Here is a 26,481-nt window from a genome sequence, read left to right as displayed (position 1 = left end):
TGTGTGTGTGTGTGTGTGTGTGTGTGTGTGTGTGTGTGTAAAAACAACAGTGGCATTATGTAAACAAACTGGCATTTAAAGGGATAAAATCCTGAAAATTAATTAATATTTGGTAGTTATGATCAGGACTGATGTTATTTAAAAAAGACAGTGAAAGTGGAAAATAATATTAATATATAATATTTTGATGGCAGTTTTTTGACATTTTTGTCCTCTAATGTCCTGATTGTGTTTTTTTTTTGTGTGTGTGTTTTTTATCTGACAGTGCACAAAAAAAATAATAGTGCATCAAACTCAATGTTGTTGTTTAAACATTGTTTAAAAATGTTTTTCCCTGTGAAAAAAATGTTTTAGCACTTATGCAAAACAATCTCCACTCACACTCCCTATAAAGTACTAATCATCATTTCTAAAGCTACTGCTGTAAATTACTTGAAAATGTCTTAAGGATTGCTCTCATCACTAGATGGAGCAGTTTTACTATAAACTGGGTAAATATTTTGTAGATGGCCTTTAACTTTTTTGCATAAACCCATGCAAACAGTGGTCTTGTCTCAAAACTCAGTGATCGGCCCAACTAGACATAATTTTAGGCGTGTCTAAATAACAACCCAGATAGCATAGGTACATCTCCGAGATGTCCGTTTTAGATCTTTTCATCTGAAACATCATCTTAAAATCTTCTTAATCAAAAAAGTCTCAAAGACATCTGCTGAATGTCTTATTGACATCTCCGACGCAACGTCTGGGTGATGTACGTGGGCCACCAGGGAAGTGACTCAACTAATTACAAGGTCTGCTTTCAGTCTTCATATTATACCATCATAACTGCATTTGCCTAATCCTTATCCAGCTAATTGACCTCTCCCCCCAACAGCTTAGTGAAAGTGGAGAGTCAAAATAAAATAATCCAAAATGACTGAAAACCCTGAAACCTCTAAAACCTTGAGTGTATTTACACCAACTCAGATCAGAAGTTTAGCATTGCATCTGAAGATCAAACACAATACAAACTATAGTATTTTTTAATTCAAAGGCTTAATATAGTTTAAATATTTAAATAAAAGGTAATATTTGGTAATGTATACTTAAACCTGCAGTTCTTAAAACTAATGTTACAGTTCTGATAACAGATAAACTAATCCAACTTCAATTTGTGAGCAAGTGTCTACTTCAACAGCTGGGATCAGAGTAGGTGACGTCACGAGTCGGCACAGCTGAGCTCTTGGATAAAATAATCTCATCTGAGCTTCATTCAAACTGGGGAGGCAAGAGGGGCCAGATTGAAGTGATTTACTCAACAATGTCTCGTCAGTGGTTGGCTATTGCGGATTTTGTTGTCTTAATCTTTGGGCAGATTAACTGGCCAAACCAACTGTGTGCCTCCATGGGAATAGTGTGTGTTGAGAACTTGTGAACTTCTAGTTGTTCTGTTAAATCAGAGTTCTCCCTGCAAACACCAGCTAGAGAGGGATATATTGCTCTGGAGGAAGTACAGTGAATGTATTTGCTCTTTTGGAGATCTTTTCTGGAAAGCTAATTTTGAATATGGCACCACTGTCTGACAGGTAAGTGCAATTGAAATTAAATACTGTTTAGAGGGTCATTACGTTGGTGCTTGCGCTGTTACTTAAAATGAATGCTTTGTTAATGGTTTCAAAGGTGAGTAAGATGTGTCTTTTTTTACACAATTTAATGTATAAATGCAAGTAACACCTTACTAGTAAACAAATGTTGCCTTTTGTTTTGGAGACCTGCTTATATGGGAGTCTGATAAAGTTGCATTAGCAAATGTAAGCTTATATAAAAAGTTTCATTAATATGAAGCCATGTAGTTATCCAAAAATAAGCAGTGGACTAATTGCCAAAACTGTAACAAAATCAAAATGAGCTTTTTTGTATTTTCTATGCATTAATTTACACTGACCGAGCACTTTATTAGGAACACTATATGGTCCTAATAAAGTTCATGATGTGGTTTTCTGCTGTTGTAGCCCATCCACCACACAGTTCAATGTGTTGTGCATTCTGAGATGCTGTTCTGCTCACTACAATTGTACAGAGTGTTTATCTGAGTTACTGTAAGAGTTCCAAGTCAGCTTGAACTAGTCTGGCCATTCTCCGTTGACCTCTCTCATAAACAAGGCGTTTCTATCCGCAGAAATATTTTTGGCTCCACTCCATGTAAACTCTAATAAAGTGCTCAATGAGTGCATATATGTACACTACCGTTCAAAAGTTTAGGGTCACTTACTCAATTCTTTATTTTGTATTATATGTCACATTTAAGGATAATAGTAAAGTCATCAAAACTATGGAAGAACAGAAATGGAACTATAGGAATTGTGTTGGGAGTAAAAAACAAAATAAAAAATAAATAAAAACTGTGTAATATATTAGCATAGTGGCCACTCTTTGCATAGAATTTGCAGACATGTACTCTTGACATTTTCTCTACCAGCTTCTTGAGGTTTCACCCTGGGATGCTTTTTAAACAGTATTGACGGAGTTCCCATCTATGTTGGGCACTTATTAGCTGCTTTTCTTTATCCAAGTCCAAGTCATCCATTTCAAAAACTTTTTTTTCTTCTTTTTTTAAATAAAATTTTGGTTTTGTAATGAAATAAATTCATATGTTGGCATAATTATATTTTTGTCTAAAAAACTAATTTCAAATCTAAAGGTTTTTAAGATCATGAGAAACATTTCAGTCAAGTGACCCAAAACTTTTGAACGGCAGTGTTTACAATTAAATTTAAGCTAATAATGAAAAGCTCCATTATTTTGAAGTCATGCAATTATTATCTAATAGTCCACAAAAAAAGCACTCAAACCAAAAGACAAAACCCTAACAAAATCAAAAGCACATTTTTTTTTCTATGCAGATATATACATATAGTAATATATTTCAAAATAATTTATGCATATAAACATTTTATTATTTAATGTAAGCTTGTAATGAAAAGTTTAATTATTTGTAAGCCATGAAGTTGATAACTAACAAGCCAGAACTATTGAACAAAATGATAAAGTTAAACGCAAAATAGCTTTTTTGTATTTTGTAACCATAAATATAGTAAGTCATGTTAAAATACATTATTTTGAAAGCAATATTTATATTTGATAGGCATAAAGGTTGTCATGTGAGTGTACTTTAAGGTGCTACAATACAGTTTTCCATTGAAAATAAAAATAATATCTGACAATGGCAATAAATCAGTTATTGCATTAAGTTACTGCATAGAATAAGTTGGCATTCATACATCATCAACTGGTCCTGGAAAAACTTTGGGCGCTCTAAACGTAGTGTGTGTATATAAACTCTGAAAATAAAAATGAAATTGCGAAATTAATTATCTAAGAAAGTCGGTTGTAGCAAATGTTTTATTTTGCTCAGATTTCTGGGCTACTTGCCACTTTAACTGGAACGACATTAGGTAGGGCTGGGTCTGTGTCAGTTTCAGTGTAATGCACAAATAAGAAGGACTTTTGTCCAGCAGTTTATGCATCCTTGGACCCAGCTGTGTAGGAGTTTAAGACCCAGCCCAGTTTTCTCTGTTACATCTGGCTTTGCTTCAAAACTGGCCTCAGATTAAGGATTTACGTCCTTACGGCAAGAAAAATGATCAAGTATGTAGTTTAAGTGACTAGTAATAGGTATACGATTTGAAAAATGAAACCAGATGCCATATTAAGATTCGTTTTAGATAGTATTCTCTTAATTTAAAGGTCACAGAGATGTCTAGGTCATTAAATATATAGACACTCCACATACACAATCAACAAAGGAAATTCCTTGGCAGCTGGAATATGTGCCTGGAGACTTGCAAACTTCCTCTCCACAGCATTTGAGAATCTCTTTTCCTCCCAAATTCAAGGGTAGGATTACACTCCTCCCACCAGGGGCAGACCTACTGTGGTGGCTCCACCAATAGAAACTTTCTACTGGTCAGTCTATATATCTAAGGTGGTCATGGCTGTCTCTATAGTAACTCAGAGATCTTTAGACATGTAGTCCAGTTTTACCATTAGTCCCATGGTATGTAACATGAGATGAGTGTTTGGAGTGATGGGTAGTGAATGATTGTTCGTGCCTGTAGACGACAAGTCAACTGCTTGGAGGCCAAGTTTGCATCCTTAAGAAGTGGAAGTGGGCTGAGCAGACTTTTTCCACCCTCTTGTGCTGCCTCAAAACAGCTGGCTCAAGAGAGAGAAAGAAATGGGGGAAGATTTGAGAAGATCAGAACTGAAAGCAAAGCAGAAACTAGTCCAAGATGGGATTGGTAGCCTGTGTTTTGCTGACTCCTTGTAGCTAATAGGATAAAATACGTTTTTATGTTGGATACAAATGGCTGTTATGGAACTCCGACATCAGGACTTGAGGTAAGATGCTAGAAGAAGATTCATTTGTTTTTCTATCCATCAGTTTGTTCTCCTAGTCTTGTGTAGTCGCAAAATCAAAGTTCTTTGTCTAGCTTTCAGGGCCACCTGTGTCTGAGTCTTTGCATTCGGGTTGAATGGTGTGTGCTTTTGAGATTTTATTAGTTTTTGTTGACCCGTGCTTCTGTTAAACCTAGGGTTAAATAAATGTCAGATGAGAGAAGTGGTCCCATGTGAGACCCCCATTTCCCGCACGGATGATTGTTTTCATTCCTGGTCTGACACAGTGACCCCCATGTGCATTGGGGGTCTGCAGCAGCAGGCTTATAAAAAGAAGCCAATGTGATCAAATTAAATTTGCCATTTTGTTTTTTACAGAAACCTGGTTGAAACAAATTTGATTTGAGGTCTTGCTGTGTAATATGCTGATAGTCAACTTGGAGAATGTCTCATATAATGTATATTGTTTACTTATTCATTCCTTTGATATAGTCCCATTTCCTTGAAGTTTCCCAGTCATCAGCAGATAAAAAATACTTTTCTTATTTCAGAAGCACTATTATGAAGTATTTACATTTTTTATGATATGGGAGTCATTCTGTACGTTGAGACTGTATTTTTGTCCTCTTAATTTAACTGGTTTAATTTAGCTGGTTTTCCGGAACAGTTAATTTCCTCTCTCTGTACTTTTGTAAATTACATAGCCGTGTGTCAAGTTCTTGGCATCGTTGGTCACTGAACACTTAGATTTTGTTGTAACTAGCAGCTTCAACACTTAGTTTGTATTTGTGAAGGATTGTGTATATGAACTATTAAGTATAGTCACTGGCAACGAATTAATCTCTTAATCTCTTTTAAAATAATCTCGGAAATGGCTTGTTGATGCGTAAAAAAGTTTGATGGTCCTGGAACAACATTCTTGTAAATTACTTTGAAGAGAAGAGTCTCTTTTCTTCTTTCTTACCCTGTTTATGTGCATTAAAACACAATAACCAACTGTGTCTAGAAAAGCCATAATAAAAGTACAAGATGGTGAAATCGTAGCTGGCTTGACAAAAACATACTAATTTTACTCCCATAGAGAAAATTAAACAAACCAACAAACAATGTTATGACGAAGTTTAACCCCTATCCCAAATCTAAACAAAGTCTAACCCCCAACAAAAAAATTTTTTCACTGTTGTGTACCACAGGAAAATAGAAAAATGGGGTTTTGAATGAGAGCTCTTGCGACTTTTCCTAAATTCAACCCCGAACCCAAAACTAAACCTAACCAACCATAAAGCGTAACTCCTCACCAAAACTTTAAACCTAACCATGATTTTAATAAGAAAACTTGTGTTCACCGGAAGAAAGAAAACAGAAAATGTTTTTCAGGTTATTGACATACATCAATCGTATTGCATAGGCTAAGTAAATGTGGGATGAGTAACCAAATTTGTTCACTGACAATTCCTAGCTTAAAATAAGTTTTGGATAGGAGGCTAGCTAAAATTTGACACTTGTATTGTGTCGATTTGCATGAGATTTGAAATTCTGTTCTTTTGTTAGTTGGTCTCTATGGGAATATAAGTTGTACCTTTATGTACATCATCTTACAATTACGCAATTAATCTTACAATTAATCTCGTACAAATTTTTCTGAAAGTAGAATGAGCTACTTCTGAGTGTTAAATTTTGATTTGTATCTGAAGGAAAAAGAATAGAGTACTGGTAGGGAGTCCTAATTAAGAGTCCAATTAAATCAAATTAATCTCCCAGAAAAATCAGTCATTTGTGAACTTACCTCAGAGAAAACTTGCCTTTCAATGTTTGCTTTTCCATTCTTTGTTCCAGTGGTCACATATAATGGCTGTCAGACGTCAAGTGCATGTTCCAAACACCGAACACCATCAGTTTATTAATTAAAATCTGTCAAGGGCTGTTTAGAAGGTTCAGATTGATGATGGTTAGAGGTTTTAAAAGCAGTTCAGTGCTGTTAAACTGGACACTAAAATTAGGATAATGTGTCAACAAACCTTGCATTATTCTCAGAACAGGTTAACATGAAGAATTGGTAACTGGTCACAGCAAAACTATTTGTTCAGCACCCTGAAAATGTGTGTGATATACCAAAATATTTATTCTTATTCTCCCTCAGGCTTGTACAAAAAAATGAATCTAAAGTTTTTTTTTACATTCCAACGTTATGATGAAATATCTTTCTTTTCTTTTTGTGACTTTAAAAGACATATTTTAGATACTGTGGTCAACATTTCAACAAGCCCTGACCAAAGTTGTTAGGAAATACTGAAAGAAAAAAAAACAATGTAAACAGAAATTAATTACCACAGTTGGTTGAAGAATGTGGGCTGCTGGCCCAACTTTCCGATGGTCTAAAAGCATTTAAATCCTTTGTGTACACTAATGGAGCCTCAAAGAGACCATTTAAAATGCCAAATGTATCATGCAGTAACTGATATTGATGAATTAAGGCCCGTTTGCACATAATTATTCAGTTTTCCCTTCATTCATGCAAAATGTCACTTAAAAATACAAATGCTTGCACTAAATTCTTTGTACTGCGGGTACATTTCTTTCAGATTCTGGTCAGATTTAAAACTGGAGTTTACCCAGCATCAAAGTCAGTAGTTAAGTATTTAACTTAAAACAATTTTTAAAAGTGTAAAAAGAGAAACCTGTGAATGTTTTTAATCAGAGCATGTATATACACTCACTGAGCACTTTATTAAGAACACTATGGTCCCTAATAAAGTGCCCGACATTGTCTTCTGCTGTTGTAGCCTATTTGCCTCAAGGTTCGACATGTTGTGCATTCTGAGATGATATTCTGCTCACTACAATTGTACAAAGTGGTTATCCGAGTTTCCATAGCCTTTCTGTCAGCTCGAACCAGTCTGGCTATTCCCATTGACCTCTCTCATCAACAAGGCATTTCCAAATGCAGAACTGATGCTCACTGGGTGTTTTTTGTTTTTGGCAACAAACTGGATAAGGATAAGTAGGTGTACAGGTGTTCCTAATAAAGTGCTCAGTGAGTGTATAAAGACAATTCACTATTTATTAAATCTTTTAGCCTTTTTTTTCCATGAACTCCACTGAGGTCCACACAGGAGGGGAGACCTGGTTGACAGGGATTCGTATTGAAATGTTATTGTTTTATATTACATAAACTTAAACTAAAAACATTTGGTTCAGAACTGAATGCATTTGAGGGAATATTGTAGGAACTGGTAAAGGGCTTTTATTTAATAAAGCATGCTCACTTTGAACATGAAAACATTGACTTTCTTGCTCTTGTTTCCTTCATTCACTCCTCAGACACCATGCTCCACTGACTCTCTGATTTGACAATGGAGGGCATAGTCATATCTGAGGATGCTGAAGCCCTGCCTGCTGCCTCCAAAAACATTAATGCCCACCATGGGGAGAGACTGGAACTCCAGCTGCCAGAAGATGGGCATCCTTCCAGCACCAGCCCAGAACTTGGCTCCCCTTCCTCCCCATCATTGTCTCGTAATCAGCAAGCCCAATGCTCTGCATTATCAGCAATCCAGTCCAAGGTGAAGGCTCACTCGGGGTGCAAAGTTGTCTGGAAAGAACCTGGAAAAAAGATGCAGGACGAGAGGGTGTTTCCGGGGAACTTCATGTTGGAATATGCTCTCACTGACGCTTGGGGCTCCAGCAGCAGTGATGAGGATACAGAACCTCGCAAGCCTTCGATGATCCCGTCAGGAGATCCCAAGCCACAGGTAGATCTTATAGAGGGAGGAGATCTTGTGGACTATGATACCATCTCTTCTGCAGCCATGCTGGCAATTCCCCGTGGCCTTGGAGAAGGAGCAAGCTTGGAAAACCTCTCAAATGATGTATGTATTACGCAAGATGAGGCTTCCCCATCCGATAAATCATGGATGCCACCTAAGTGCTTCTGGAGATCTGTAAGGCCAGAGATGCTGCTTCCAAATGGGGATGATACTATGGTGAAAGATGGAACACCTTGGTCCACTGGCTCCAAACTGGGCTACCAGTTTCCAAAGGAGCTGCAAAGGTCTGACAGCCTGGAGAGCCACCTACACAGGTACAATCAAAGTGAGGATGGACCAGCCATGCTGCAAAGTGGACTCTGGCGGGCCGACAGCTTGGAAAGTGTGTGCAGTAGTGGAAGCTCATTGTCCTTGGCTGAGAGGGTCGAGATGAACCGCAGCCTTCTCAAACAGATGCTGCAAAAATCCCAGAACAAAGACGTCGGCCAGGTGCCGAACTCGGAACAACGGATAGATGACCCAACACACATTGGAGGAAGAGGTAAAGAGATTGGAAAACAAGATTTTGACAAATAAGGGACTTTTTACAGCAAACACATTTTTTATCCTTCTGTGCTTTCTATGTAAACATGCGCTAGACAGAAGTATTCAACCAACGCTGTTTTCCACAGGCTCAGATGTAATCTGCTTTATCTGATGCAACGCAAGTTACAAAAACGTATTGCAGCATTAATCCGAGGCTATCAGACAGGTGTAAAATGCCATTAGCACATGCCTGATGAGATGGCATTGTCTCCTCTAACATATTTAGTTTCCATATTACTCATAAGGATTACATGCAATGGACGTAAATGACAACCCTAATGAAGCAGAGGACATACTGTATAGACACAAGAGCTGGATAATCCAGATATGAGAGGACAGAAGGATAAGAATAATAATTACACAGATTAAAAAGAACTCAGATAAAAGTGTAGAGAGAGAAAAAAGAAGGCAAGGAGAGAATAAAAACATGTACAAAGTTTGTTCCCTTTCTTTTTTCACTTTTACTTTTGCAGCAGCAAATGTTGACAGAAACAAGATGACCTTGTAAGGACAAGTGATATAAACAATTGGCTTTTGGCTGTAGAGCTAGAACAGTAGGGGAATTGTGGCATAGTGGAGGGCATAGAGAACTGAATTGTGCTGTCATATAATTTTTTCGACAACATTGTAATTATATATGTATTTAATGGTCACTTTGTAACTTGGATTCAAAAATCTTTGCTGGTATTTAAAGAGAGTATTGTTTTTTTGGTGATTTATTTATGTTATGTAAACCTATTATAGAGTCATAAATAATGAAAATACTACAGTTTTGTCTAAGTACAGTCCGATAATGATGTTAACCTGCTTTTGCCATCTTTACCTCCTCCGGCAAATGCAACTTCTGTTCATGAGTGTCTATTTTGTGTCAGGTGAAAAAACACACTCTTATTGTCTTGAAACATTACATATGTAAAATGAAACAATTTACTATTCTGTATATACTTTTTGAGACCCTCATTTTGTTTTGCCTACCTTTGGACAGATTTATGTCTTAATTAGGGGGCTCAGAACCTATGAAATTCGTACCCTGAATGCATTTCTATCTGTTTCCACAGGTATCTGTGGCCTGAATGACATTGATTGGGATTCTGGGATATCCCTCCAAGGTAGTGAACACAGCCAAAGGTGGGCAGCCAGATTGATGCTCTCAAATTACTGTCATTCACATTATATGTAGGTTTAGCATCTCATAGCACTAATTGGTGATCATTGCTTTTCTTTTTGATTCTTTAAGCTTTCTGTGGCTCTCAATAGTAATGTTTCCTCATATATTTAAAAAATACAACACCACATGTTAAAATGCTGAATGCAGTGCTGAGAGCACATAAGAAGAAATTTGAGCTCTGGAGAAAACAGCTGCTGATGCTTTTAATAAGCAGAGAACCAAGATCATATCATTGACTTTTCCTGCCTCTCCTTCAAATTTTACTCCACCAAAGAGAAATAGTTTGGCTGTCTTTAATATATTTCCACAATTTAAATGTTTGTAATATTTCATTTTTACAAGGTTACCTTGTATTTTTACAGATATTTACTGAAATAATAGTAATATAAAAAATAAAAAAAATTTATCATGTAAACACAGACATAAGACCATTTAGTGCATCATAATATGGTACAAACCACAAGCACACACTCAACCTCCGTCAGCCTAATTAGTGGTGACGGCCTGCTCCACTTAATCCCCCCCACTCTGCACAGGAGCTGACGTGTATCTTTCTGTCTGCTCTCTCTCTCTCCGGCCGGCCCACAGGGCCTTTGTGTTGGGCGACAACCTTCCGCTGAGCCCTCGCCACGAGCAGGCCAAACGACTGCTGGAGAGAGCGCGTATGAAGGCCCGGTCCAACCCTCTCAAAGCCGACCACACCATCCTACCCGTCCAGAGGGACAACCCGTAAGTTTTAGTTGTCTCTTTCTCTCTCCGCTTTAGCTTGTTGGGGTTTGAGTTGGGGGGTTGAGGTTTAGAGTCTTATGCATCATGGGAAGGGAGGGTGTCTACACACGGCTTTCTTCAGATCAAAACAAGGAAACACTCGCTTGCTCACACTTGAAAGATTGAGTGGGGAATCAAAGTCTTGAACTGTATTATGTGATGCTGGTCTGAATTGTCTTTTGCTTGGGCTGGAGAGGGGCAGCTGATAAAAGGGAAGGGTTCAATACATTTTTAGTACCCTTTATGGAAGCAACAGGTGCTGCTTTCTCTCACACAAGTGGTGTTGTGTACAAATCACTGGATTATAAAGATACTTTTTAAAGTTGTATTTTCTGTGTATACTTCTAGAAGCACAGAGACATGGTGTAAATTATGAAAGTATTTTCATTACTGGGTGAACTATCCCTTTAAGTTGAAGGCTCTTTGTTGTTGATCTTTGTTTCAATTTCACCATAAAACTGAAACATATAATTTTAAGTCTTAATATAATAAGTCTTAATAATTGTCCTCAGTAACATTGTTTAATTAAGTCAATTCAAATGAGTTTGTTTACCAAATACAAAAATTCTAGTTGTGAGAACTACCAATTTTTTGTTCTGCCAACTATCAATTCGCAAACATTCATTTTGTCACCATTAAAATATTAGATATGGTTTTCAATAAATTTTACATGAAGTTAACAAAAACTTTGCCTCTGAAGTAAGGCATTAAAGAAAAGATAGTACATACAATTGTTTGATATAGACACACAATAGACCTTAACCCACAGCATACAAAACTCAATGGTAACAATCAACAACCTCATTAAGTTTAAAGATGAGCTCTTAACATCACCTAACTAACAGTAGCAACAAAAAGCAAAAACAACAGTATTAATACTTAACAAACAGCAAAAAATAAGCCTATAACAAATGTATGCTGGGATCTTGCAAATAAGCAACATTGTTCAATATATAAATGAAATTGTTTAGGCTAGTTGGGACAACATTTGCGTGAATATTGTTGGTATAATGTTTTTTCATATAGATGCAAAGTAATTCACATTTCGTAGTGACTCAACACCCATAAGCTGGATAAAATGTCATTTCATTTTTCATCCAATCAGTGTTAACAGTGAAACCAGCAGTATTAGCTACATCTGTAATCAGAAAGATAACAGTAGTCTGAATTTAAAACGAATAAATTAAGCAGGCAAATGCCGTCCGTATTTCCAATATCTTCTTCTATGCTCCATTTCTGCCAGCCACGTGTTAAATAAGACAACTTGAATTATACAACGTGTACACATGGCTGATGCCTCTAAAGCCCACTTCCCCATCCAGCGCTCTGTTCTCTACCTCAGCACTTTCACACAAAGAGAGTCGGGCGAGCAGCCCCAAACGCCTGTCTCCTTGTTTGGTATGAAGACAAGCGGCGTGCGTTGCATGACGGCATCCAGAACAGATTAGGGCAATTTTATATATCCCAACAAAACATGACACGCACAGAGAAAAATAATATTCATGGATTTGTGTAGATGCTATTCATTTTATTTGGCCACATATAACCATTTTTTATGTATTTTTCAAAAAGCAATTCCATTAAAAAAAGTTACAAAGTAAAATAAATAGATAATAAAAACAAAATCAAATGAAAGGTTAAACAAAACACCGCAAAAAAAATATTATTATAAATAAATTTAAATTATATTTGCACATCCACATTTTGGTTTGAATAAAAACATTATTTAATAGGCATCAGAGATATTAAAATGCCCTAAATGCAGCTCATGATTTAAAAAGGGGCTCTGATGAAACTGGTTTGCGTTCTTGCCCCACTACACCTGTCATGTCTGCCAGCTGTTACTTTCCCTAACCCCATTTCCCTCTCCACTTTTCCCTTATGGAGAAACAGCTCAGTGATGTTTGGTACACTGCTGTCAGCTTACTCATTGTAAACTTAAAATGTAACCGTGTCTCACGGGATTGATTGTTTAACACACACACTCACTGCTATGCCCCCTGCTCTATAAAGTCCCATAGGTTTCACAAAACATTGCACAAAGCTTAATGGGCCAAATAATTCCCACTGCACAGCAATATTTTCATTTGCATATAGGCTACCTGTAGATTAGTGTTCTGCACTTTACCAAGGATGACATTTTAAAAGGGGCTAGCTTTGTGTTCGCATTTGCTTTTTTACGTTGCACAAAAGGTTTTTGTCTAGTAACATTGATTATACTGAATGCTTTGGGTACTTTGGACGACCTTCTTTAAATGAGTAAAAAATAGAATGTCAGGAATGTTAAGGCCACGTATGGAGAAGCGAAAGCAGAGAGATGAATTCCACAAGCATTTGCCCAAGCTGAGAGATAGATTGCAGCTACTTTGGCATGCATCTGTTTCTTTGTATCCAAGTGCACAAGAATGCAACTAATTTCTTATTTATGTATGTGTGTACAGGGAGTTGCTCTCCTGGGTTGGTGCTCCCTTACACCAGGCTCCTCTTGCGGGGAAGGAAGGCGTGGCGGTAGTCTCGGGAAACCTCAGTGACTCTTCTAGTGGTGACTCTGTGGGCCCAACCCGGCATAGACATGGTCAATCACCCACACGTGTACGATTTGAAGACGAATCAGAGAAGGATGCCGAAGTGCGCTACCTGGAACGACTACGTCAGCGACGCAGGGCTGGAGAAAGAACGCAAGGCCTGTTGGTGTCTAAACCCACATTGTCCTCCTACATCAGTGGACATACAGAGACAGGGCATGGCTCAAATGATTCAAAATTCTGGAAGGCAAAAGCCAAGAAATGCTTAGCAAATGGCAATAGCTATAACAAAGGACTGGTACCAGAGGCGGCAAGCAGACAGTGCAACTCTTGCGGAACCTTCCTCAATGAGGCCCACGGGCCTAGTTTGAACTCTAGCTCTCTATCTTTACCGCAAGCAAACAGTGAAGTTGAAGGCAAGAAAATACCATGCTGGGTGGCTCCCACACTTCCCAATCGCCTTGTCCGCATTGAACAGATTAAGGAGACTTATATTGGGACAGCGAGTCCTGTAATTGTCCAGAGCGATGGAACACATTGCAGCCCTGTGATAAATTCAGATGATGAGAGCAGAAGAGGAACATTCCAGAAGCTGAAAAAGAAGGTCAGGAAACTAGAAAGCAAGCAGGAACCCTTGTATATCAATGGTGTCAGAGCTTCAACATCTCCAGACTGCAACAAACTCACACCCAATGGAACTCAATCAAACGGAAGAGCAACACTGCCACTCAACCCCTATGCCACAGATCCACCTGGGCCGATTAGGATAACAGGCACATGCAGCCCCGCATCCAGCAGCAAAGGCCTTGTGGCCCCTCCCTTGCCTCCCAAAGTTGAGACACTCAGTTCCTGCCTTCACCAGCCTCCTCCACCTCTCCAGCCAAAAAAATCAGCTCTGAAATCCACCTTCAAGAACTGTTCCAGTGGTCAGCGAACGGTCACGCTCATGTCCTCACCAGAGTACCATGTTGTACAACAGGACTCCTCAGAGGCTAGGGGTGCTGCAGAGAGTTGTTCGCAGGAACAGCCTTCCGCTGAGTTGGGTTACTGGGACAAATCTATGATGGCAACCCCTGGGCCCTTATCTAGAATGAGCCCAGTCATGTATGCTCGAAACGTACACATTCAGGGGGATGAAAGGTCTCAAACAGCAGGTTTGTTAATTTTATTGGCCTAATTGCTTATAAACTTAAGTAACAACATTTTTACACTTATTAAAGAGACAATCCTCCAACAATAGCAACTGTTTAAGGGTCATGTCTAGATGTTAACTTTACCATTTATTTATTTGGAGTCCTACTGGAACCCTAACACCTTATCTACTCCAAATGTGAGCGTCCTGTCACATAAAAAGCAATAGAAAGCAAAACAACAAAATAGAGTACAAGCTGAATAGCATGCATGTTGCTGTCTCAACATTGCCGCAAGGGATGCTATAGCAGACATTAGGGTAATCTGTCTGCTTCTAATGAGTTTCTCTTTCAAGACATGTCATGGCAGAACAGCAGTTTAAAGAGAATATTGCTGAGCAAGTATGTTTAAGTCAGTATACTGTATTGTTATAGCAATTTACCTGAATAAGACATCCATTTTAATGTCACAGAGTTTTGAAGGTAACCCTATCAACCCCTTGAGAAGGCTACAGTGTTTGTTACCACCACAGTAAGGCAAGAACGTGCGTTAAGCATGTTCAACAAGACCGCGTGTTGTCAAAGTGCTTGCATTTGCGTAAAGTATGTTTCTGGCTATAAAATAATAACCAACAACACAAAATCACTATTCAACTGTCTGTAATGCATCACTAGTAACAGAGGTTGTTCTGTTACACAGTAGCCTCGTTTACACATTCAACCAGGTAAATTACATGAAAATAGTTGGGTTGCCTTTTTTGGTATGTACCACCTGTGTTTTTCAATATGCAACGACTTTTTCTTTTTCCATTTTGCTAATAACATTCACAGATCAGCACCAAATGGCGTTAAATTCTGTGACGTTGTTTGCCAAAATTACATCTAAATGGCTGTGCCATAAATGTTGGCTTCTTGTTTGAAAACATGGTGGGGTATTATCTGAATTCTTAATGTATGCGGTTGGCAATGTTGGTGATATTTTTTATATTTAAAAACATTAAATTCCCCCACCCCCACCCCACCCCACACATCCCCCAGGAATCTACGCCCAGCATTTATAGGTAATGATACAACTTATCATTAAGAGAGATTGCCAAAGCAAAATTTATCAGTGTTTTCATAAGGGTTGTGTTCACACATGATCTCTAACCTGAAAATGTTCTGGAAAAGGCTGTATGTCTGACAGGGGCTACTGTCATATCTATTAAGACCTTTTAATACATATCTTGATGCCGCAAAAGGACAAAGCTAATATTTACCATAGTGACAGATTTTAAATATGTGCTAGCACAATGTAATCTAAAAATTAATTAGATTTTCCCGGAGCCAAACTGAAATTCCTGGTAGACCTGTGCGCACTGCTTTAGTCAACAAGTTGTCACCTTTGGGAGTTCACATATGCATTTACTCTTCACTGTGTTCCTGCTGCTGTGGGATTTTCCAGATCAGCAGATCCATACTGTCCTAGTGGAGTAATCCCACAGTGGGCCAGTCTCTAGTCTAGTGCAATCAGCAACCACTCTCTCCCTGTCTTTCTCGCTCCCTCAACCTTCAGCATTTTTTCCATCTTATGTGAGGCCACTTTGATATGTATGTTTCAGTTATAGCAGATGCTTCACAATGATATATTCAGGGTTCCCACAGATTTTGACTTATGAATTTCCACAATTGTCACATAATCATAAAAATACAATTATATGAAATATAATCCCATTGTTAATGTGGATATGTTGTACATTATGAATAGGAAACCATTTTGTTACATCCATCATCTTTGGTATGCACAGCTACATTTTCTGTTTCTACTCAGACATGGAACAGCATCAGGCTACAGGACAGCTGGGATCTGATGCAATATCCAGCAGTGCTGATTCAACCCAAAATTTTCTGAATGATGGGCATGTCAGAGGGCCAATCAGACCAGTGCATCAAAGGGAGAACAGCCCAAACTTTCCACAGTGAGTACAGGGGGAAAGAAATAGATGCAGGAACAGATGGATGATCTATTTCACAGAACCGCTGGTAAAACCGACACTTGGCCAGTGCAACCTCCCTCTCTGTAATCCCCTTTTTTGGTTTTGACTTTAACAAACCAGATCAAGTTTTGTTGGTCACATAACCATACACCGTATGACATGTAGTGAAATTCTTGGTACGACTTTTCTCCCCACAGTTTATGATAGATAGATAGAAAAGAAAGAGAAAAGAAAGAATAGACAGACAGACAGAGAGACAGACAGATAGGATACTTTGCAAAGTTGTTCAATACCAATTAAATTTCAGTGCCTCACAATCATACAGATTGATCTGGCCCTTAAAGCTAAAAGTAGGTCAGGAGAGACGTTGGCCAGACTTCCCTTTGCCATGTTTGTCTATCACCATGCTGCGCCCTAGTGGTTAAGAACCACATTTATGCCAATATTATTACTGAATACAGCTTATTTGATAGTTTATTCATTTCAGCTGAAAGGGCAAAAAAGAAAAAAACATGGACAGTCAAAATGATTTGCTTCTTAATTCAAACCATTTGGCAGTAAAAAAGACTCAGTAGCCACATTTCCACTACTGGGACAAATGAGGGTGTGCTAGTGCATGCCAGGGCCAATTGCGTTCCCACTGTCACTTCTGCGGCTTCATTGTGCCTCTTCTGGGCTTTCTCTGGGCCAAAGGCCATTGGCCTGCCGATTACCCTTGGGCGAAACAAGGCCAACCGAGGATTGAGGCGGGTTCAGTTTGTTTATCCAGCGCACAACGGTACAGGTTCTGGAAAACAATTAATACAAAAAAAATAAAAATGCGGGCTCAGTACAAATCTGTTAAAACATACAGTGGACAAGGCGTGCCCAAAGAAATTACTTTCCATGGTTCGGTGAACTTTCATACATGGTGTGCTGGGACATCATCCCTCTGTTAGTGGAGAGACCACACGGGACACCATCAGTTACAGTTGGTGAGTTGTCAACAGTAACTTATCTTGCTGTTTACGTCTGATATAAACTCGATATTCTAGATAACTAAATAAAATGATCCCTCAGCTTGAGCTTTCCTCTTGCTTGTGAAATAGGTGGAGTGCATGATGTTGACACCACAGCGACATATTAAGGGCGGGATTTTGGGCAATGCTGAGGAGTTATTGGTCAGATGTGGCTCAAGGTCTGAGGCTATTGGCACCAGCTGGCCAGTTGATAGCCGTGGCCCGATTGTGGAAAAGTGGCTACTGATGCCAGATTATGCACTGAATTCTATTTATGCACAATAGCACTCATTTTCAAAAGCACTGGTGTATTTTGTGTTATAAACAGAGTATCCTCTATTAAAATTATTACATGAAAAGATATTTATATTCACGTCACATTATCAAAATTGTGGTTTATTGAATGGACAAACGTATTTTGGTCAATGTGATATTTCCCTTTGACAAACCATTAATTAATTAATTTCACTGCAGTATGTCAACAACAAATGTAGTCAATCTGCCAACCTAAAGAGCAAAAAGTCCATGAAATAGGCAAACCTAATTGTGACTTACTAAAAGCTTACTGTCCTTTTTTTCAGACTGAGGACAGACGCAGAGCAGCGAGAGGGACGACCAAAACTCTCCCTAAGGCGGTTCTTCTCCGCCATGGGACTGAACAGTACTGGTCTGCTGGGGAAGGGACGATCCAGCAGCATGGATCAGCTCAGCCTTCACCCCAAACACAACTCAAGCCCAATCTCACGCTCAACATCCCCCAACCCCACACACAAACATCACTACCAGCTGAAGAAAGCTCCCTCACTGCAGTCTATCCGTCTGGTTAGCATTATCATATTATAATACCTACTTGTTAAGTCTCAAAAACTTCAATAGATTTTTTAAGATATTAAATTGTTTCTTATGAAAGGATATCAGGTCAGATGATGTGAGTAAATACAGACATCAGTCAAATTTTACAATCTTTCACAGACTTTCTACTTTAATATTTGAACAATCATCCCCAAACTTTTCAGATTATCTCACCTGATTCACATTGTAAACTTTGTGAACCCAAAAAACATGTAGACATATTAGAGATTTAAATGAGAGCGAATTGTTGCTTACCATTCCTCATCACACCGTCCAATTTTGTAAGTGATGACTACAGTACAAATTAACTGGAAGTTCGCGCCAATTTTGAAAATGGCGACGTTATTTGACGTCACGGTCACATTTTCCGGCACAGACACATGCATTTAATAGCGAGATACGATTATGTGGCGTTTGAGCAGCTACTATCTGTAATGCCTGCAAAGTAAATGTATTTTATGTCAGTAAAACACTGCATTACATCAGGTAGCCTATGCTAAAGGGCTAAAATTATAACTAGGCACATTTTTGGTCCATATAAATATTTTCGTGCGCACCACATCGGAACCACTGCATTACAAAATAATTAAATTGGAACGGTGTTTATTAATACATGGCTAACTATGTTTTATTGAGTATATCAACATTATGAAGGGATAAAACAATGACATCTTAAAATATATATATATCTTCGTTATCGTTTAATTTATACATTTGTTTGGTTGCAGTGTGCAATAGCAGGCCTAATGTGCAATTAATTTGGCTAGGAAGCGGCTTTGATTATATCATTTCTCACCACTAGGGGTCTCCATTTCTCCAACTGAGGAGATCATCATCGGCTCAAAACCTTCAAATCCCCAGAAAGAAAGACCGTTCATCTGCATACACACCAGGAGAACAGCCCTGCAGTCCTGTACTGTCCAGGTACAGCATTTAAATACAAAATACACATTAATACTGTATTATCATAGAACAACCCATACAATGATGAATGCTCTTCTAGAGATTTCTGGTTCATACTACAATGTTTTAAAAAGGAGCCACATTATCATATTAATTATATTATATTATATTATATACAGTGTCTTACATACGGTAGTAAAACTAGGGTATTCTCTGACACACCTTTGAGTAGGCTACTATGTAAATATCATGGTATATGAATATTGTAACTAAATAGTACCATGTTATAAATCAAATAACACGTACAAATAGCATATATAGTATTACTATGAGATATCATCCCTGTATTATGGTACTGCCATTGTAATGTTCTGTATTACTTAATTTGATCCTAATAAATCTGCCCATTAACCCTTTTTAACCTTCGAGCGGTATGAATGAAGGCTATTTAAAGCATGGCATGTTCTATGGAGCATGCAATGTGTTTCTGCAATGTTCAGACAGCTGTCGTGTTGTGCAATGGGATAAGTATTTTCCATTGACTGGGTCAGCAGCAGCAATGAAACTAGAATGAAAGAGAGAGAGAGGTAGGCGGAGGAGGATAAAAATAGAGGCATGTGGGTTCGCCAAAGAAAGAAATGGAATGCAGGGAATGATCTCCAGTTTACAAGATGCTGCTAAATTCAGCCTCTATTGCGTATTACCAGATGCTGTCCTTATGACATATTGTGCTTATGTCCTTATGTCCTATATGTGTTTGAGTTGTTCACAATGCCAGATAGTGTGTTCGTCGCTGCTATCTCAACTTGATGGCTTCCTCTGAGCATGTACAGTGTTGTGTTTATGATTGTGCTAATGTGTGTGTGTATTTAAGAGAAAGAGAGATAGGCAAAGAGGAAATTCCAGCCCTGGTGACTGATGCAAGACTACAGCTTACATCATCATCCTCGAGAACCAGTAAGAAAGCAGAGAGCTATTACAGAGAGATGCTATGATTGGTTGCTCATTCAGAGCTTAGAGAGTGAGACGGAAAGAGAAAAGGAAGATAGAAAGACAAGCTGATACACAAGGAGTTGACACACTGATACATCTGAGCATTGCTGTTGTTTAAAAAAACAAAAACCTGTCGTTTGTACACTCTGTTCCATAACTGAACTAGGAGGACAATATGTCAAAGAATTCCAAATCCTTGGGCTCTGGAGACATTAAAAGACACTTATGTGCTCAAGCTGATGCCCCCGAGCAGGCCGCAAGCCTGGTAGTCGACTTAGTAGGAGAGGTGCGGGAAATGTGGCGAGAGATGCTGAACATGTCGGCAATGATGACGAAGGTCATTGCTAACTTGGAGGATCTTCCTGTGATATGTTGATCGATCACAGCCATGGAGCCGAAGTTCTCTGATGTGAATACAAGCCTGGGGTATGTCAAGAAATGGATTGATTACCTGGAGTCATCAGAGAGGGAATTATCTGCTAATCCGCTAGTGACCAAGGTGGATTTGGAGCATGTCTGGGAGAAGATGGAGGACACGGAGAACTGTAGCCGGACTACGAGTCCCTGAGAGAGAGAGAGAAAGTGAGAAAGAGCAGCCACTCTAAGAATGAGCTCCTAAATAATTATCAAAAAATAAACCAAAAAAGTGAGACAGTGTAAAATTCTAACAGCAAACAAGAAAAAAACAATAGAGGAACAATTTGAAGACAGATTTTTCCTTAGTAAAAATATATTTAGTCAACAAAGAAGTGTTCCAAATTGGTCCGGTTACTAGAGAGGGTAGTCACATGGGGTAACCTGCTCGTGGTTGCTATAATGTGTGGTTCTCGCTCGCAGTGGGGCGCGTGGCGAGTTGTGCATGGATGATGTTGAGAATAGCGTGGGCCTCCAAACACGCTACATCTCCACGGTAACGTGCTCAACAAGCCACGTGATAAGATGCGTGGACTGACGGTCTCAGATGCAGAGGCAACAGAGATTAATCCTCCACCACCAGTTCATGGACATACAGAAGCTCTTCCCACATTAAAAAGTTACAGCGAAACGATGCAGCGCAACAGGCCACGCCCACCAGCTCTTTAGAGACTTCTCAGGAAACCCCTCATGTGTGATTATTCACACTAGGACTAATAACCTTCACTCACTGTGCATCCAGGGATGAATTTCTGACCGGGCCAATGGGGCCAGTGCCCAGGGGCCCTTGACTATCAGGGGCCCTTGACTGCCCGGGGTGCCCTGGGTTTTAAGGTTGCCCGATCCAGTTTGGCGATCCCCCCGTTCAAAAACCCATCAACAATGACCCCCCGCTCAATGACTTTTGGGCATGAAAATGAAAACACCCCCACCCCACCACGGTCAACAACTTTTGGAGGGGGCCCTTGGAGATCATTTGCCCCAGGGCCTTTGCAAGTCATAATCCGACCCTGTGTGCAACAGTACTGCTGATACTGTGAAGAAAGTTGCAGAAATCACCAACAAAATGTTCCCAGAAACCCCTATTGTGATCTCCACACTTCTGGTGAGGCACAGCACACTACCTCATATCATTAACAGCATCAATGCTGAAATCTCACAAGGATGTTCTACGCTCCCCAACGTGCAACTGGCCCACCCACATTCACAACAACCAGTGAGCTGGGGCATATTTAAGAGATGCTACAAACAATGTACAACCAGTTATTACAGGGATAAGAACACTATTCAAATACATTCTCTCTCTCACATACATATATTTTACATGTTTTCTGTCTGTCTTACAAAATAGGTTTGTCTTTAATAATATCAATGTGCTCATTACTTATAAGTTGTTGGAACATTCTTCCCAGAATTTAAAAAAAATAAAATCATAAATGTCGACATTATTGTTCTCACTGAAACCTGGTGTCGACAGGATGTGCTTACCCACTGTCCCTCTGGCTACTATGAAATAATTGTGCCATCATTTAAATTAAGTACAATCCATCGTGGATGAGACTCGGGAGAGATTTTGGTGGGGCACAGGGAGGATCTGGCCAAACACATTTCTACTATTACACATGGAAAATTCCACTGATGGTTAAAACTAAACAATGAAATTGGCATTTCTACAACGGACATATATCTCTGTGCCATCTACAATCCTCCAGCGAATCCCCTTACCATGATGAGGAATATTTGAACAACATCCACACAGAGATTAGCTGTTTTCAGGCCCAGGGAAATGTGCTGCTGTTTGGAGACTTTAATGCAAGAACTGGAACTGAACCTGATCATATTGACACAAAGGGCAACAAACATGCATTTAGCAAGAGCCCCCCGAGCCTCACCAAAAAATCTCCTTGCATGGAACTATCTGGACCATATTGTAAATAAAAACGGTATGGAATTAGTGCACCTCTGCCAAGCCTCAGGCCTATACATACTTAATGGCAGTATCGAAGTGGACTTCTTAGGAAGGTTCATGTGTTATTCAGATCTTGGAGCTAGAGTAGTTGACTATGCCATCACTCACATGGACCCCTCCTCCTTCAGTGCATTCACTGCTAGACAGCAAACTCCACTCTCTAAATAACCAAACTAACATATATATTAAAAGAGACCACATAGCAAAACAAAGTAGACTGGAGAACTGTAAAATTATCAAGTCCGGAAGAGATACAGATGGCCTCCAGACAGCATGGAGAAATATATCCAGGCCCTCAATTCCGAAGAACTGAAAAATCAAATCACTACATTTATTCATATAGAATTAGAAATTTTAAGTTGAAAAAGAAAGGCAAAGACATCCTAAAAAAACAACCAAAATGGAAAAATGGTTTGACACAGGCTGTGTAACATTAAGAAAACAACTCAAATCTGAAATATAACGAACCAAACAATACAGACCAAAAAATTAACTACTGTTCAAAATTACATCGATACAAACAAACAGTTTGAGTAAAAAAGCAACACCATCTCACCAAAAGCTTACATGAAATTGAACAATCAATAAATCAAAATCAGTTCTGGGATTTGTGGGATAATTTGAGCGCAACAAAACAACAAGATCTACCAATCCAAAATGGAGAAATCAGGAAAAAACATTTTGAAAACTTATATAAAGAAATCCCACCAAAAAAACTAAATGGGAATTATAATCAGGTCAAACAAGACTACAAATATATGAAACCACAATAAAAAAAGAATCAAAATCTACTTGACTTTCCAATTACACATGACGAATTGGTTAAAAAACTTAAAAGCCAAAAATGCAAAAAATCTTGTGGCGCTGACAACATCCTAGGTGAAATGCTGAAACACATGTTTCAAACTTGTACTTAGTTCAGGCTGTTTCCCTGACATCTGGTGCCAAGGACTTATTTCCCCAATTCACAAGAGTGAATCAGTTCACTCTTGTGAACACAAACATGAGTTCTGATCAACAAAGGGATAGATAGATAGATAGATAGATAGATAGATAGATAGATAGATAGATAGATAGATAGATAGATAGATAGATAGATAGATAGATAGATAGATAGATAGATAGATAGATAGATAGATAGATAGATAGATAGATAGATAGATAGATAGATAGATAGGAAAGGGAGAAAAGAATGGATGGACGGAGGGATAGATAGATAGATAGATAGATAGATAGATAGATAGATAGATAGATAGATAGATAGATAGATAGATAGGAAAGGGAGAAAAGAATGGATGGACGGAGGAATAGATAGATAGATAGATAGATAGATAGATAGATAGATAGATAGATAGATAGATAGATAGGAAAGGGAGAAAAGAATGGATGGACGGAGGAATAGATAGATAGATAGATAGATAGATAGATGATAGATAGATAGATAGATAGATAGATAGATAGATAGATAGATAGATAGATAGATAGGAAAGGGAGAAAAGAATGGATGGACTGGAGGGATAGATAGATAGATAGATAGATAGATAGATAGATAGATAGATAGATAGATAGAAAATAAAGATAGATAGATAGATAGATAGATAGATAGATAGATAGATAGATAGATAGATAGATAGATAGATAGATAGATAGGAAAGGGAGAAAAGAATGGATGGACGGAGGGATAGATAGATAGATAGATAGATAGATAGATAGATAGATAAGATAGAAAGAAAGAGAGATTAGATAGATAGAAAATAAAGAGAGATTAGATAGATAGATAGATAGATAGATAGATAGATAGATAGATAGATAGATAATTAATTTATTCTGTGTGTGTTCAGGAGTATCCAGCGTGCCTTGAGTGTAGAGGATGTGGGGCGGCCAAGTGCAGTGCGCCCGGTGGGACGTGTAGCTCAGGCTTTCCCAGATGGGACCATCTTGCTGGAGCTCTCCAGACCTCCCAGCGGCCCCTTCGGCTTTCTTATCTCACGAGGCAAAGGCAGGCCAGACTCAGGTAAGTGGCCGCAAAATGGGACACCTAGATATCCCTATATCTCAGGTATTTAAACAGTTGTTCGTTTGGTGATATTGCTCGCATTCACAAACATCCCTGATAATTCTTGACCTATGAGATTCCACTAGTCAGAGCGTTGATGATTGGTTAACACGAATTACAGGTGTGGCGTGGATATGACATTCTTTATGTACTTTCCTCAACAAACTACTTTTAAAAACAATATAAACACAGGCTTTGTTCGTCTTGGGTGCTTTGGTTCATTCAGGAGAATATAGTTTGGCTTCCATTGTATAGATTAGGCTTAAGAGACCTGATTCTGGTCATAACTCAATTTTGACAAAATGTGTAGTTACTGTGTTCATTTACATCTTTAACATAACTGCTCTGTCTATAGGGGTGTACGTTGAAGAAATGGGCGACAGCAATACTGAAAAGCTCTACACGGGTTTACTTGGAGTTGGGGACGAGATTCTGGAGGTGAATGGCGAAAAGGTTGCAGGACTCAGTATGGACCTGGTGACCCATTTAATGACTCAAAACAGCACTGCTTCTATCCGTGTACTCCGCCACCAACGACTCCAGCGCTAACTATGAAGACCGCAAACTTTGCAAGAGCGACCTGTACTACTGAGTTTGAACTGACTTGACAATGTTCTGTTTGGTTTATATCTAATTGATATCTAACTTATAACTGTCAAGACCGTTGGATGTGAGGTCAGTGAGGTTTGTATAACTGGCAGTGTTACGTTTTGTTGCTCTTTTGAGTTAAGAAGAAGGTCAGGAGAACATAGTTTAGTGCTCCAATAAGCAATGATGGTGTGACGTTCCTTTACGCTATTCCTTTACAGCAATTCGCAATAATGCATTAAGCTCAATAAAGCAAGTTAAGCTAAATCGACAGCATTTATGGCATAATGTTGATTACCACAGCAAATAAAATTGACACATACCTTGTTTATTAAAAAAAGAAGTGTCGACAAATGCTGTCAATTGAACTTAACCTGTATTGAACCTGGAAAATTCCTTTAAGCCTCCATTATTATGACAAATATACAGTGTTTTATACCTCAAAAAGACCCTATTTAGCTACATTCATTGGCTCTCATTTTTTCCTACCAAAATGGTACCATGAATTTATATTATGACAACTGAATATTATATTTCTGTGGTACAGTAAAATTTATGACAGACAAGTGTAGTTCAAGTACTGAAGATACATTTATTATGAAAAGATTATAAAGAACTGAAGTATTATTGCAATGAAGGACAATGTCCATGCATCTAGGTTTAATCGTGTATGCCAAAAAGACCAGTGAAATATCAATACTGGTTTTTTTAAACGTTTTGCTTTTCCATTTCATTCAAAGCCTCGGTTGCTTTTGCAAAACGTTCTCCACGCTGCTGACAAATACACAGAACTATATAGTGCTCAATGCAAAATGGTTTATATGTCATGAACTCCAGATGCTCTTTAGTACATTGATTCGAGATTTCTCTATGAGCCAGCATACTGTTATGCCTCTGCAGTGCAATCCAACGCCATTAGTTTGCTGTCCTTAAGGATATCAGTATTACGGTACATGCAACATGAAAAGCTACCAACCTAATGTGTTTTGTTACATTTATTTATATGTGTTCCTATAAAATAAATCTGGCTTTTGTGGGACATCTTTTCTTTTTTTAATTGTGAAATATATGTGCTGAACGATATACATTTTGATATCATAAAAGCTTGTAAGTTGTATGTTACGCAATTAAGCAATACGAGATGTCACGATATGTTGTAAAATCTGGTCCTGGCTAAGGGCATTTTTATACCACATCATTAGTAACTGGAAAAGGATGTGTTTGGATGAGGCCTCAGGCACAACGTAGTAAAACAAATATTAAGGACACAATTGTGTCCAAGTGGATTAATTTGAAAACAACATGTTATGTTGTAATTTTGACAGGGGAAACTGAGATACCTGAAACAATTATGTATTTGTTGTCATGTGACTCAATCATGTGTTTCATATAACCCAAAACAATCCAGA

The 26,481-nt window shown here is 38.5% G+C and overlaps 1 protein-coding gene across 2 annotated transcripts; it reads left to right on the top strand.

Annotated features, from left to right (window-relative positions):
- Positions 1–1,305: 1,305 nt before the first annotated feature.
- si:dkey-121a11.3 (uncharacterized) lies at positions 1,306–26,481 on the top strand. 2 transcript variants are annotated; one of them, XM_052123496.1, is made up of 10 exons: positions 1,306–1,568; positions 7,702–8,688; positions 9,791–9,860; positions 10,489–10,629; positions 13,110–14,347; positions 16,134–16,281; positions 17,879–18,119; positions 18,952–19,073; positions 24,270–24,442; positions 24,840–26,481. In XM_052123496.1, the coding sequence occupies exons 2-10, from the start codon at positions 7,734–7,736 to the stop codon at positions 25,031–25,033; spliced, it is 3,282 nt and encodes a 1,093-aa protein (XP_051979456.1). In that variant the 5' UTR covers positions 1,306–1,568; positions 7,702–7,733; the 3' UTR covers positions 25,034–26,481. The 2 variants fall into 2 exon arrangements, with proteins under 2 accessions (XP_051979456.1, XP_051979455.1); XM_052123495.1 differs by lacking the exon at positions 1,306–1,568 and adding an exon at positions 3,982–4,383.

The sequence above is a fragment of the Xyrauchen texanus genome, chromosome 50 (assembly GCF_025860055.1).
Source record: "Xyrauchen texanus isolate HMW12.3.18 chromosome 50, RBS_HiC_50CHRs, whole genome shotgun sequence".
NCBI lineage: Eukaryota > Metazoa > Chordata > Actinopteri > Cypriniformes > Catostomidae > Xyrauchen > Xyrauchen texanus.
This window is presented reverse-complemented; position numbering and strand designations above follow the sequence as displayed.